General features: G+C 33.2%; 1 protein-coding gene across 2 annotated transcripts in view; it reads left to right on the forward strand.

Annotated features, from left to right (window-relative positions):
- The window catches only part of Bma-zfh-2 (Uncharacterized protein), a gene marked incomplete at both ends in the record, with an annotated part of 48,675 nt that overhangs the window by 12,398 nt on the left and 21,573 nt on the right, over window positions 1–14,704 (forward strand). For both annotated transcript variants that reach the window (XM_043080670.1, XM_043080669.1), the window contains 4 exons: window positions 2,697–2,824; window positions 3,825–4,027; window positions 4,180–4,257; window positions 13,939–14,034. In XM_043080670.1, coding sequence (XP_042936604.1) covers window positions 2,697–2,824; window positions 3,825–4,027; window positions 4,180–4,257; window positions 13,939–14,034 — 505 coding nt within the window. The remainder of the gene's footprint in view (window positions 1–2,696; window positions 2,825–3,824; window positions 4,028–4,179; window positions 4,258–13,938; window positions 14,035–14,704) is intronic.

Here is a 14,704-nt window from a genome sequence, read left to right on the forward strand (position 1 = left end):
GAGACCAATGAATGAATATTTCGCAACAACAATACTTATCAATTGGCTCTCGATAAGCTGATGTTGGCGCAACAATCGTTCACTTATTTTTTCCACTCCTTCTTTTCCCTTATATTGTTTTATTATCAGTATAATATTTTGAGACTTTTTTAAAAATAACTCATGACATTGTAGCTGTTCGTTGACATTATTGTGATAATTTTTACTACTCAGTTAAGCTAAAACAAGTCTTTTGCGTAGATCACGAATTATGTCTAATAGGAACAAGAATAATCTTACATCATCACAAATCTTTGATTCTAATTTCTACATAAGACATCTCAATAATATAATCAATCTTAGTTGTTTGCATCATTAACAAGATTAAATTTTATGAAAGATTGCCATTAATATTTGTTTTTTATTATGGCAACGCTATTTAAACTGTTAGCTTGGAATCATCTTAATATTTTCGCTTTATATTCCCTAAATGAGTGCTTTTTTATCTTAATTATATGCATGTCCTCCCAATTTTTTAATTTCCCTTCATCTGTAATTCATACATAGTTGACTGCATTACTTAATTACTTCTTAATCTTTATGACTTGCAGCAATTATATTTACCTCCAAATACGACTCCAGTGGCTTTTTGTCCTTAGACCTTTTTGACAACTGCTACCATCATTCTCACTCCTACTACTCATCATCAAATTGCAATTAAGTAGTAGTAAAGTGGTCCACTTAAGCCTATCTACAAATAATAGCCCGCTGCCAACAGCACATCGATAATACGAAGAAGTGGAAGAGGAAGAAATAGTAATTACCAAATAGAAAAGATCCACCAACGAAGCGAAGTATCTTAACTAGAAAATATCTCTATTGTCCTCCCACTGGGTTAATGCTTCCGCATTAATTGCAACTTCCCATTTTCTACCCTATCTACCTTTTCTAATGAGCTTTTTGAGGCAATTTATTCGAGAAGGTGAAGATTATCCTGTGCATATGAACGGTGCATATGAAATGCACCGTCCTCTTTCAGTTTTGTGTCCTTTTATTCTGTTCCTTCTCTCAAGGTGATGACCAAATGTAGCCTTTAATGAGATGTATTGTCCGTAGCCTTTTGTTTTAACTCTTTTACCAAATACCACGATTTCTACTTATGTCAGATGATATGAGTGACTATGAAATGTCATAAAATATGATTAACTCTTTTTTTTATTTATTTTGACTTCTGTGGATATCTAATCAGCAATAAGTTCAAGAAGATAATAAGATGTGGCGATTATTAATCGTTCCATTCTACAAATATTATTCCAATCCTATTAAAATTATCTTGATGAATAGACTTTTATACCTACAGTAAATCTCATTTTGATTTTTTTAAATAGAATTTTAATGACTAAGTAGTATTTTTTTTACTACTATTTTACTGAATTCCATCTATTTTTTTCTTGCCTGAAGTTGGTCTTACGCTCCTTTAAGAGAAATAGCATATCATCGAAGAGGGACAGGTCGGTAAAAAGAAAGAAAAAATGTGTCTAGAAAATCTAATATGTCTTTGTGCAATATTATAATGTATGCTGATAAGAATATTGCATTATTCAAAACTTCCTGACAAGTTTTTAGGTTGTAATTCTAATTTGAAAATATTGCTGCTTATGCAAGGATTTGTATTGTAATCCGCTCTGCTTAAGTGTTATAGCTTCATCTAATATCTTTTCAACTAGCTTCATTTATAGATTCTGCAATACCTCATTTGACTTCTGTAAATTGCTAGTCGTTCATTGATTGCTTTGAATGTCTAAAACAGAGAAAAGCACTTAATGTTAGTGTAAAATATCACGAAGAACTTTCGGAGTATGTTATAAAGCAACGAAGTGTTTAAGGATGTGGTATTGATTATTAGTTCATCAGTAAGTTGTGCTTAATGTAGCTTTCTCTTATTTTATCTTATGCCTTAACATCATAGTTAATTTGTAATATTAACGACGCGTAGCATCACTAATTGATCTATGAAGTCGAAGTAATTACTGTGGCGAATATGGGCGGTGCTAATACTCTCATCGGCTAATTCATTTGTCATTGGAAAGGCGTGGCTCTTCGCTAACGCTGATTGGCCAATTTTGGTTTCAAATGAGCGAATTGTCTTCAAACGCTGATTACCATTGCCTGTGTAACAGTCTTTACAGATATGCATGCATGCATGCATATGTGTTTTAGTTCTCATCAGTGCTTATCTTTTAATCATTGATACTTTCTATTTGACATGGCGTATTATTTTCTCAATGTTTCCTTTTGTTCGACTGAAAAAGTTCTGAAATTGTCATATTTTGATGTCTCAAGAAAGAGGCATTAAATAAATGCTACAAGTAATTGTTGATATTGTTATCGATTGGTAGAGCTTTCATAAAGCTTTCATTGAAGGAATAGAGAGAACTGAGGACAGGCTGTCTTTTCAGTATCGCTCTTTCAACGATTTGTTCATTCATAGGAATTATGGTTTTATGGGGGTTCAGTCGTAATGTTACTTATATATTTTCCGACAACAAGTTTAAATGTATAAGGTTTCGGAATTTTGATAAGAGTGTGGGTGATTCTTATAGAGCATGAATTTTTTTAATTTATGGTAGCTTATTATTGGTCATAGCAACTTGTTGTCATTTTCTCGTATCCACATATCAGTATGGGAATTAGTCCATTATTTTTATTTATTCCAGATGAATCATATGCGTGAGGGTGGCACCGCTGGAATATCATTATCAGCGTCAGCAGCACTGTGTCGAATTAGTTCCGCTAAAAGTGCTGTACAAGTTCGTTGTCGCGCATGTCAAGAAATCTTATCATGGTAATTTTTTCTTTTTTTAGAATTTCTTATGACGTTCTATCGACTTTTGCTTTCATTTGAAATTCCTCGGTGATTTCTCAGTGTTTATTATATATTGCAAGAAAATCTGTTATTAGTTATAAGAATCAAAAGTTTAGTCAGTGGTTTCTCACATAGTTCTACATCGTTTAGACAGTCTTTTGCATCCACGGAAAATTGCTTCAGAATAAGTTAGTCTTTGAGAATTCTTCATGACAGCTGGATTATTAGGATAAACGATCTTGCTTCTCATCTTCCGTCATTTTATAGTATTTTGTGAAATTACGGGAAAAAAGTTTTCTTTTTACTTCCTGCGCATGATGTGTTGCATAAATTATTTTCTCAATAATAAAAAGCAAAAAAAAATGATTTGAGATCCATTTTCATGTTTTGGTAATGAATCATTCTGTAGGAAAGCTGATAAAGAACGCGAAGATAGAAGAATAGGAGATCTAGGAAAATGTAATAACAGAACGATTTTTTTTTTTAAATATGCAGCAGCAAAAAACAAGTGTTTTTGTCGATCCGTTCATATTCTGCTTTTCTACTGCATATTTTTATAGCCATTTAAGTATCGACAACTTACACATCACAGCAGTTTCAGAATGATGAGAAGTTCTAAAAAGGAGGATATGGGAAATAGAAGAAGCTTGTATCGATATCCACCGCCATCCTTTTCGGAGGAGAATAATACAACTTGAAGTGTTGAACCCTGTTCCCCATTTCAAGGATTTAAGAAGCTTTGCTTACCATACAGCGACAAATTGACACAAATTTAATTTCCATCGATTTTATCTCTTCAGTATTGATAAGCAACTAGGAGATGAATCGCATTAGATTTTGACGGAAACTAATCAAATTAAGATTTCTGGTTTTTTCAAAATCATTTTGTATTTTCAAAATGATTTCATGAAAAGCATCCCAACAAGCTATCAGTTGATTTACTGTGTGTGCAGTTTGATAAGTGAAAATACTTTTCCAGTCCATTGGCACTACGTGAACATTGTGAGAGCCGAGCACACTCTGTCCGAATAGCGCAGCTTGCATCGATGTCCACTGAAACTGGATGCGCCCCGGATGGTAGTTCTGCACCAATGGCTGCGATATCGATGTCACCCAGTCCAGAAACTGTTCTTGAGTGTCGACATTGTTCTTTTGAGACAACTAATGCTGCAGGTGCTATCAGTAAGTTTTAAATATAAATTTATATGCCGACTGATTTAAACTGGACTTTTCTACGCATAATCTTTGTTCATTAATACTTCACTGAATAAATAACGAAAATTCTTGCAGTCAGATTTTAAAACAAATTTATTCTTATTCGGTGTAAGTTGCAGAACATATGCAGCAACACCCACCAAATGTGGAAAATACTGGAACAGAACAAGAAGGTTTAAATCTGGAGACTAGTTGCGGTAAGTATTTTATGCATTAGAACAATTATTAGAGATAGGGAAATAGAATTGCTGCAGTAGCATATATAGTCTAATATATGTTAGTGGAGCAATTTCCGCTGCAGATAAATTTTTTCAAAAAATTCACAAAACAGAAAAATTTTAAAAACATTATCAGTTTTGCCATTGTGCTATTCCACCCGGAATCTTTATACCTAATATTCGGTTTATTATATTTAATGCCTAATAGTTAGAACAAATTTTCAAATAAACTAGCATTAGTAGTTTTGGAGACTTTGTGACTGAGGGACTGCTTTCAAATAAAATTAGTTCATACTTTATCAGTTCTCTACTAATTAAACATGACATTTGTTCTGGAAAATTTCTGAACTATAAGTTGCTAGATGTTCCAGACAATTTCATAAATCGTTTCCCAAATTTACTTTTCTAAGAATATATTTTGAAAACAGATTGTTTTATAATGGCTATGGGAAAAATAATATGAAAGGTGCACCAAAATTAAGTGTTTTGCAGTTAATAGACAGTGCGATTGCAGTTGATGCTATGAAAATTAAAAGAAAAAAAAAAAAAAAAACTAGTTTTCAATTTGCTTCTGCGATTAGTTAGTAGTTAATTGTGGATTGAGGTCTGAGAGATAGTGAAACCTGTGGAATCAACGAGGTAATTGGAAATAAAAAAGAGAAGAGAACGAATAATCCCTAATCTTTAAATTTTAAAATGATCTTGATTTGAAGCGACTATCTTTATCTCTGACTCCCGTCATTCTACAAATTCACTTGTTGAAATTGTGCATAAACGATAATTGGTTTGATGAACAGCAAAGAGAGATAGATGAGGCGAATTGGGAGAAGGACTGAATAAAATAGTGGCTACGTACCTCCTGCCGAGATTAAATTAATATAACTATTAGCCAACCGAAACTAATGCCGGATATGACGACAGATCCTCAAAATCTAACAAACAATAAATGGACGACGTCGTCTTGTTCTCCTCTCACCATTCTAATCGTGATTCTATATCATCCAATTTACCAAAATCCGAAAATTTAATTTTGTGAGTAACCACGATAGTAATAATCTGCTGAACTTCTCTTACATTGAAGCCTTAATCTACAGATAAATTTATACCTAGATATGCAAATTAGCACTCACAAAATCGTAAACCATTTTCTGACGAATGACAAATAAATCTGTTATTTATTGTACTATAAGTACTTTATTGTCATTGCTATTAATTGAGTCACTTTCATTGCTAATAGTATAGTTGTCGTATGTAGATGATTAATTGATAATGAATGTTAAGAGAATACATCATCAATTTTATCATCATCAAGAAATCATACAATCTATAACTGCAGCAATTACAAATAATGTGGTCGTCATATCGCTTTCTTTGTCTGCAGTTTTCCATTTCATAGAGAGACCATGAATCACAAATCGTTAAAGTGGTATTTGGCAAAAATTAGCATTGTATGTATTTACATTTCATAAAGAACTTTTTCTCTAAGATGAGTCAAAATTTCGCTTACTTTGCTTCGCAAATACTTGGAAATTTTGTTTGCCAAGCATTAATGTATTTTAAGTTTTCAAGAAAATCGTCACAGTCGGAATGCAATCGCTATCACTAGTAATTTTGTATCTGATGGTGCTTGCAAAACAACACTGCATCACGTTGACATGCATATGTAGAAGGCACAGAAATGATGAATAGTTAACGTGAATTTGTAATGTTGTTGTGGTGCAAGTTGCGTTTGATCTGCAAACTAGAAGGATAGGTATGATCATTTTTAAGGAGACGCACTGACCAACTGCAAACTATCATAGCATCAGTAATTATAACTGGAACTCATATGAGATCTTTGACCTTACCCTTCAGATTTTATAGCATTTTATATGAAGACGATTGAATTTATAGAAACTTTTTGAAAAAAAGAGATTAAGATTGCTATTTAAAATAGGGAGCTACAGATCTTTGAAAGGGTAGAAAGATTTTTGCTACGAAGATATATGAATGATGCTGAATGATTTAAGATAGACTGATTTTTTTTGACGAAGGAATTGTTGGAATGGGAAGGTATTATTGTCCAGGCGCATCACCACGACTGTAAGTTCACTCACTACATTAGGTTTTCTTATTGAACATTTAATCATATCCTGGACTTGTTTCCTCCTTTTTTTTGAAATTTCTCTTAGAAACCTAACCTTATCAGTATTTACGATCATCGGGAGTTTAAATAAGATTGTTGATTAGTATTTCAATTATCAATCATTCTCATTGCTTCCTTTCAAATTCTTTTCATTATTGTTATGCCTCCAAGAATAAAGGTTATATAGCGATCTAAAGATTAATCTAGTAGATTTGTATGATAATATTTATTGTGAACTGCGAAATAATCTTTGCTTAGCAGGAAATAGCTTTAATAATTATAAGGAGATATGTGTTATACTACTCATTAACTAAATACGTAATGTTTTGTTTCTGGAACATTTCTAGTTACAATATTGCATTTGCATACATTAACTATATGTTTGTCCGAAAGGCACACATAACTGTTCCTCCTTCCAATCATGCTTTTTAACTTTCACCGCTCTGAGGGACTCATTTTATCATTAGGATTGCCAGAATTGTTCTATGAATCGTAAAGTGACTACCCTTACGTTTCAGTTTCAAGAAAAGAGCCAACGATAATCGTCAAATTTTATTTGATCCACCCGTTGAAGAGACTTTAATAATTCACTCTTTGTCCCCTCACCACTACATATATCATTTTAAATTTAATAAAATTTAAAGGAGTACTCCATACAATTTTTTATTTGTTTATTACTACAAATATTGTGATTTCTTTGAGTGAAGCTATGATAAAAGGATGTTAACGTGGAGGAAGGAATGAGAATTGATACCTTCTCTAACATTCAAATTGTTTTGTCATTAGCGCCACTCACTACATTTACTGTTTTTCCTCATTTGCGCTTCTTTTTAAATTATCACATTTCTTCCTACCACTCTGCTAGACATCTTAATGTGTAATTAGAGGTTTAGTGAGGTAGGACGAGGTGATGAATGAAGACAAGAATGGAAACGACAGTTGTCGGCGAACATTAAGGACCTGCGAACCTCGCATGCAAACAAACGCTGCGGAGGAAGACAAGAAGTGAAAGAGAAGAAAAGACTAGAAATAAAGAAGAGAAAGATGAGATGATTAGCGAAGGTCACACATACAATTAATGTTGTGTATATATGTTGAGAATCAAATATCCAAATTGCGGGGAATGTGCTTCGCTTCATTGAGAGGGCGCTAAAGGATGTGTAGGGGCGGAGAAGGTTGAGAAGCAAGAGATGCTAATGGCAGTGGTGGGGGGTGACAGTGATGTTGTTGTTCATATTGGTAAAATCACAATAGTATAATTATAATTAAACGACAGATTTACGTGGCGGTTACCAAATCAAGAAGAGCACTGGTATAAATTTGCTGAAGCTAAAATGAAGAATTCATTTCTTGAAACGTTCTGTTCAGTACAGCTGTACTTGAAAATGAAGATTCAAATTCGATGTTTTGATGCTAATAGCACTTCAACTAAATTGCTTAGTTCAATAACTTATCTGACCTCAAATCAACGTAATAATGTATTGAAATACTGATTCGAGATCGTATTACAGTAAATTTGTAATAATTATTCCAAAGTACAGATCTCGTTAGTAACGGACTTGGAATTGATAGAGTTCAAAATGTGCCGTGTTGGCTTGTTTAATTTGTTCTCCTCTACAAGCATAAAAATAGATTTCTGTCATGACAATAATGATGCATTTGTGTATCACAGTTAATTAAAAACACTCATCTGACAGTAATGCATTTCTTGAGAATTGTGACTTCATTCTAAATCTGCTTGGTAGGATTGAATTTCGTAAAGGACATTTGCTTAGGATATATAACAAATGGTGCCTACTTATTTCTTTTCTCTGGAATGATGAAGCTAAGGTAAATTAATATTTGGCTGCTGAGAGAATGAGTATGTTTGTTACATAGCTCTTACACTTTTTAGTACATAGCTTTAGTTTTTATAAATGAAACAGACAAAGTGAAATTTTTATATGATAATTTCATCTTCAAAACAAATTTCTACAAACCATTTTTTCCAAAATTAATCCTTCAACAAATCGCGAAGAATTTAGAATTTAGTAGATTTCATCATCCCTGACAGGCATGGCATCTTTTGATTTACTGCATGTTTTGAAAGGTCTGACAGACAAAATGCAGAAATCAGTTATTTTTCAGTGATAGATAGAAGAACAAATTTGATATGGAACAAGTAATTTGTTACTGTACTGTTTCATTTCATTTATGAGTAGGTTTGAAGAAATAATTAAGCAGTTCAACGACATTTCTATCCTTATAAGAAACATCAGGAATAGACACAATGAATCTATATATCATCATTTTAACTTAATGAGTTTATAAATATTGCATACATTGTTAAGTTTCTATCTATAAACTTATCTCCACTTCATTTCTCTTCCACCATATGTAATATAATAATAACTAGTTATAATTAAACAAATAGTAGTTTCACGATATAATGCATGTGAGGAATTGAATAGTTGACTAATACTATTTAAATTTTGGTATGGTTGGTCTCTTCGACCCGCCTTCTTTCCTTCACATTCGTTTACCTTTCTCAGTAAGTGATGATTTTAATCATTTGTGCAACAGCGGTAGTTATAGGTATGGGGTAAAAGAAAGGGAGAGTTGGATAGTAAGATATCATTTTCAATTATACGATTGCACTGATTTCAATGAATTGAATTAAACAAAAATTTATACACCATTAGTCAAAAGCAAATGTAATGTAGAACTTTTATATTGTAACTATTGAGATTTAAATTCTTTATAATTGTTTGTGATACTTCAATCATGTTGTTGCTGTTGTCTAAAGTTCATGACTACTTTCTCTATTGTTATTATTATTTTTTTATTATCATTAGAAATATGAACTAGCATTACTCTCTAGGAATCTATAATTATGTCTTTTGAACAATCATCCTAGGCTATTTTTTTATGCCATTCAGCTTGGCTGTTGGATGGAATAATCTCTTTTGATCATTTTATTGATGAAAAACGAAAATTCAGGTGATTGTCGATTAGTTTCGAGAATGTTTCCATTGTTATCAGCAAAATCATTGTTATCACTTACTTGTTGCTTATCTCTTATAATACTGTTTATTTTTGGTACTACACCCACCTAAATCAAATTAAATTTAATGCATATTTATTGGGAATTTATTATTGATGTTGCAGAAGGGTCAGGAAAAAGTCAGCTGTACATCATCAGGATGTTGGATAGTTGTTCATTATTATCATCACAATCATAATTGTCATTTAATGTCATGCAATGCCGTTTTTATAGAAACTTTGTTTTTTAATTTCCTCTTCGCTGAATTTCACTTGGCTATACTTGGAGAGCGGCAGCAGATAGTTTTCAAATTATTCCAACGTTGAAATAATAATAAATGAAAGAGGTTTTCAAATGCACAATGCTGCCATCGTTGTAACTGCAAAATTTCCGTTCAAAATTCCCCTTTTTCATCAAATTTTAGTTAAAATTAAATTTCTGGTTGAGCGTTCAATACCTGTAATTTATTCGAGTAGTACTCATTCTGTTTCTTTCCTTCTTTTTCTCTACTTGCGTCCTTTGCTAACCTTTAATTGATTAAACTGAGACAAATACGAAGACACGGCTGTCATTTGACGCTTCACATTGAGATTATAAAGAGTTGTCCTGTAATGCTTCTTTGGTGGCTTTTTTAATTTGCTAATATAAGATTCAATGTGGTCGCAGCTGTCCTTGCTCTCGCATTTCTTGATGCTGTTACCATACCAGTGGCTAATATTTATCATTGGTCGGCCAGCTAATTCTGGCAATTGAAAAATATTGGTAAATTTAGGATAATGAAACACAACATTTCTGGAATAAGTGAGATAAGAGAACCTGTTTAAATGCGAAATTAGGAGAAAATGGGATCGAAGTTGAGTTTTGAGGCTTTTCCACTTGTAGACCTAACTAAGAAGCTGATTTGTTCATTTGATAAGAATGTAATATCGTTAGATGCGCAAATTCAACAATTAAAAGATGCGCCTTCCTTTCACTATGACATATTAATAACGGGTTCAAATGGACTCAAGCATGTGTCTTTCTGTTCTTGTTACTCTTCGTTTATTATACTTGTTTGAATGAGGATAGGGCAAGCATGTAATTAAGTTGCAATGAATGGAATTTCATAACGGAAGGCTCTATCAAAATGATCAGTCAATAATTCTAAAAATCATTTTCAATAATTTTTTCTAAAAAAGGGAAAGGAAAAAGGAAGGGAAATCCAAAATGATTATATTAATTTCACCCAAACGAATGTTAGCGTAATTTCCGCTCGCTATAAAAAAATTTTTTCCCTTTTTCCTCCATCTCTTTACTACCTCCGTTTGCATCCAATGCTACTAACCTTCTCCTAGCCTCATCGAGATGATTTCCCTGAAATGATTTCACTTTCACGTGCCTGCCGAATTGAGACGTCTATGCTGATCAATAGCAACTGCAACGTATTTGTCTAATCTGTGGTTCAAATTGTTGCAAGAAGTGAATGCTTGTGATGACGAAAACACCTTGTCCTTCCTGATCATTTATAATGTTCCAGTGTTTCACTGCTCATACTCACAGGCTTGCTTGTTCAGCTATTTAGTCACCTTTATAAACTTGATTCTTCTGATTACTTGTATGATGGGCAATAAGTGCCTAAAGCTTATAAGCCTAATGATAGCAATAGCAGTAGCACTCTTATGATAGCAATAGCGCTAGGGAATATCGATATGCTTGTCGTCTCTTTCTTTTTTTTTTCTCGTAAGCCATTCGATCGCATTTGGTGAGATGAAAAGTAGGCCTCACGCCCAAAAGTAACACCAAAGTCATCAGGTCTAAGGAATCGATGGCACTGCGTGCATAGCAACAAAATTTTATGTATGATGACAAAAGCTTATTTAGGTTAGTTGGCAAATAAACTGATATGCTTTTTAAAATGTTTCATTTCTTCATTATCCTGATGTCAATTCTTGGTCTCTTATCCAAAATCTTGAGTTACATTCCTGCGTTAGCTTAGTTGAACTCAAATTAATTGTTGGTCTCTCAGTTTAAGGCTCATTTTTGATGTACGATTACTTGTGTTTATTGGAGCCATCATCCTGAAAGCTGTAATGGTTTTTTCTAGCACCACCAATATGACTCTCTCCATTTAACTTCGTCAGTCTTGCATCTTTTTTAAAATTTTCTCAAGGACAACTTCTCTTTTTCCTCCTCCAGCATTCCGGTTCAATCCTTCTCTCATCCTTCTCATCTTCTGCGTTCTTCTTCCCTTCCCTTTTTTCGGCGTATTGGGTAACGGATGTGCGCACAAAATTTACATTTTCCCAATTAGTTGAGAGACATGAAGCTGCCAGAAATCTTCCTCTTGACTTTTCCCAAATGGCATGAAATGCAAAGAAGGAATTTCCCCTGAAAGCAAAGCATTGCCCATCCCATCCCTCCCTGTTCATTCTAGCACTTCAATTGATGAGAAGAGAACGACCCTTCACGCATACTCATTCCATTCCATTCCATTTCATTCAATTCCATTCCATTTCATTCCATTCCATTCACATTCGCATGAATATACAAACGTTTGAAAACTGCGATTTGCAGTGGCTTTTTTCCAGGATTACCCAAAAAAGTCGCTTAAAGAGAGCACTATACTACATCACTAATCTTACTTTATTCTTTCCTCCATCCTTTCCTCTCCCTCTCTCCCTCCTTCTCATTTTTACCACTACTTTTATACATTTTCTTTCAAACATTTAGAAACATTTGACAGATGTAAGCATAGTTGTCACTTGAAGTGCTAAAGGAAAATGATAATTCTGTGAAGAAAACAATTAGTACATCGAAAGAATGAACGATTTGACACCTGTGGTATTTGTTACTTATATGTCAAGTAAGATTCATCACACTGATTTCTGCCATTCCAGATATTGTAAATGGCAAAGATATATTGGTAAGTAGCAGAAAATTCATCAAACAATTATGCTTTTGTACAATTGATTGCTAATAATTATGCAAATCTCGATATTGTATCGCGAACTGTATCGCTAGTTTTGGTAACATGCGAACTTTGTCGCAGCACATGTAAAGCCCACTGCACAGCAGTGCATCGATCGCTTAAAGTTCTTGTTTCTGTCAATTTAGAGCACGTGTTGTCGTTGTTACTACTGCATGAATATATGAGATAACTAGGACTTGACAATGAATGATACAATGCACAAATAGTTGGTTAATTATGTGGGAAGATGTCAAACAACTAGTTCTCTTTTGCTCACAAATAACTTTTTAAAATAATTAGAGCACTAAAAACATCTTTTCCTTTTTCGATATATGCAAATTAGCATATCATTATTTGCTGCGGATTAGCGTATCGAACTGGAATGAGAAGAGTTTGCTGTTCACATACCAATGTTTCGTTGGTTGGCCGTGAAAGTATAGATTCTCGAGAACGACGACAATTACGAGCTTATCATATCATGAAACAATTTTATTTCCAGCTTACTACTTTCTATTCACTCTGTTCAAGCTTTTCTGATTTTCTGTGATATGCCATCCGGCACTGTCATCATGAAACTTCAGAGTCTACCTATTTAATCAAATATTTTGAATCAAAAAAGTTTCGGCACGTCTCGATTCAGTAGCAAAGAGTTGGTATAAATGAAATGAAAAGAAGGAAAGCAAAAGATGATGAAATGAAAATATAAACATGAACTAGAATAAGAAACTAAGAACAGTAGGGAATAGATCAATCAGTATTAGTAAGTATCGTCTATACTGTACTAGTTCCACACTGCTGTCTTCATTTCGGAATTTAAGTCTTTTTAAACTTGGAAAGCAACGAGTCAATTTTCCACCTGTTTTTCTTGATTGTCCTCGACACCATTCATATCATTGTGATTATCTTTATCAGTGGCATAATCACTGCTGTGCAATAATATTAATCACAAATAATTAATTATCGTTAATATATTATGATCCCATTCGACTGTAAATGCTTTCCATTCCCACTATCATCCTATTAAAACAGTTCACCCTTTTGAGCATCGTCGGGGCATATCAACAAAAGTTTTTCATTGTCATTCGTTAGCTTTTCCCAGAACTATTCATTTCCACTGTTTTTCCCTCCCTCCTTAGCAGCCCTGCTCTCTCACCATTCGTTATCACGAAGCTTTCCTTTCAACTTTTCCTCTTTTTTTTTCCATTTTTCTCTTCTCTTTCTGGGTTTTCTTGAACCGATTTGATCACTTCAACAGATGCTTCTCCCATAAACTTACTTTATTAGTCAAAACATACTTTTTCCATTTAATATCTCAAATAGCATACTTAATCCACCAAAAAAATTTGCTATAAACAAAATTCCGAGAAATTGATTAAGAAGAAAGGATGATAACTGCTGATAAGTGGTTGATAACCTGGGAATGATAACTGCTGATGAAGCAGTCTAGGGTGCATGATATTAAGACAAGATACAACGAGTATTTTTCTAACAAGCGTTACTGATAATTTTAGACAACAGCAATATTAGCGAGATTATGTTTTTTTTTTTTTCTTTTTTTTTTTTCAGGAGAACTAGACGAGGATGAAATTAAGAACTGCGCAGCAGAAAATTTTAATATGAATGAAGCCGCATATTGCTGTTCGCATTGCAACTTTATTACCAGTAAGCTTTCTTTCTTTTGAGGTGAAAATTTCCCTACCTAATTACAAATATTTTCCAAAGGAAATTCAGAAGCTTTGCAATCGCCTGATTGTCTCTTTTCATGTTTTAATGAATGTTCCTTCCGATGATGGTTATGATAATTTTTTACTTTAGTTTTCTTACTGATTATTGGGATACACCCTCAATTATGGACATTACTTAGAAATATTTGACAAATACTATGTTGAAGTTCTCGCTCATAAGAAGAGAATAAATCTGTTTTAGGAAATGGACGAGAACAAAATCTTGAATCCTATTTAGTGTGCTAATTTGCAGATTTCCTTCCTTTATTTTAATTCTCTTGAACATTTATTAAAATATTCAGTTTTTTAAATTGTGCACAGAATATTCCAAGTAGAGGGCGGAAAAGTCAATAAATAACAGTTAAGCTTTCTTTTTTGTCATAATGAATTATCGAAGACATAAAGTACAGCTGATAAGAAAATGACTAATCACTCGTGCTGTATAATGAAGTGCTGTCGATTTCTTGTCTACTTATTTCCTCTTTGATAGAACTTCGAAATTTTATATTTTCGCGCTGTTTGCTTAGTAATATTTCAATTTTTCATTGTCACTGCTATTTTTCCTATAAGATTCATGGGAAGAAAAAGACCAGCTGATTTACTTATCA

This window comes from Brugia malayi (assembly GCF_000002995.4).
Source record: "Brugia malayi strain FR3 genome assembly, contig: Bm_v4_Chr3_scaffold_001, whole genome shotgun sequence".
Taxonomy (NCBI): domain Eukaryota; kingdom Metazoa; phylum Nematoda; class Chromadorea; order Rhabditida; family Onchocercidae; genus Brugia; species Brugia malayi.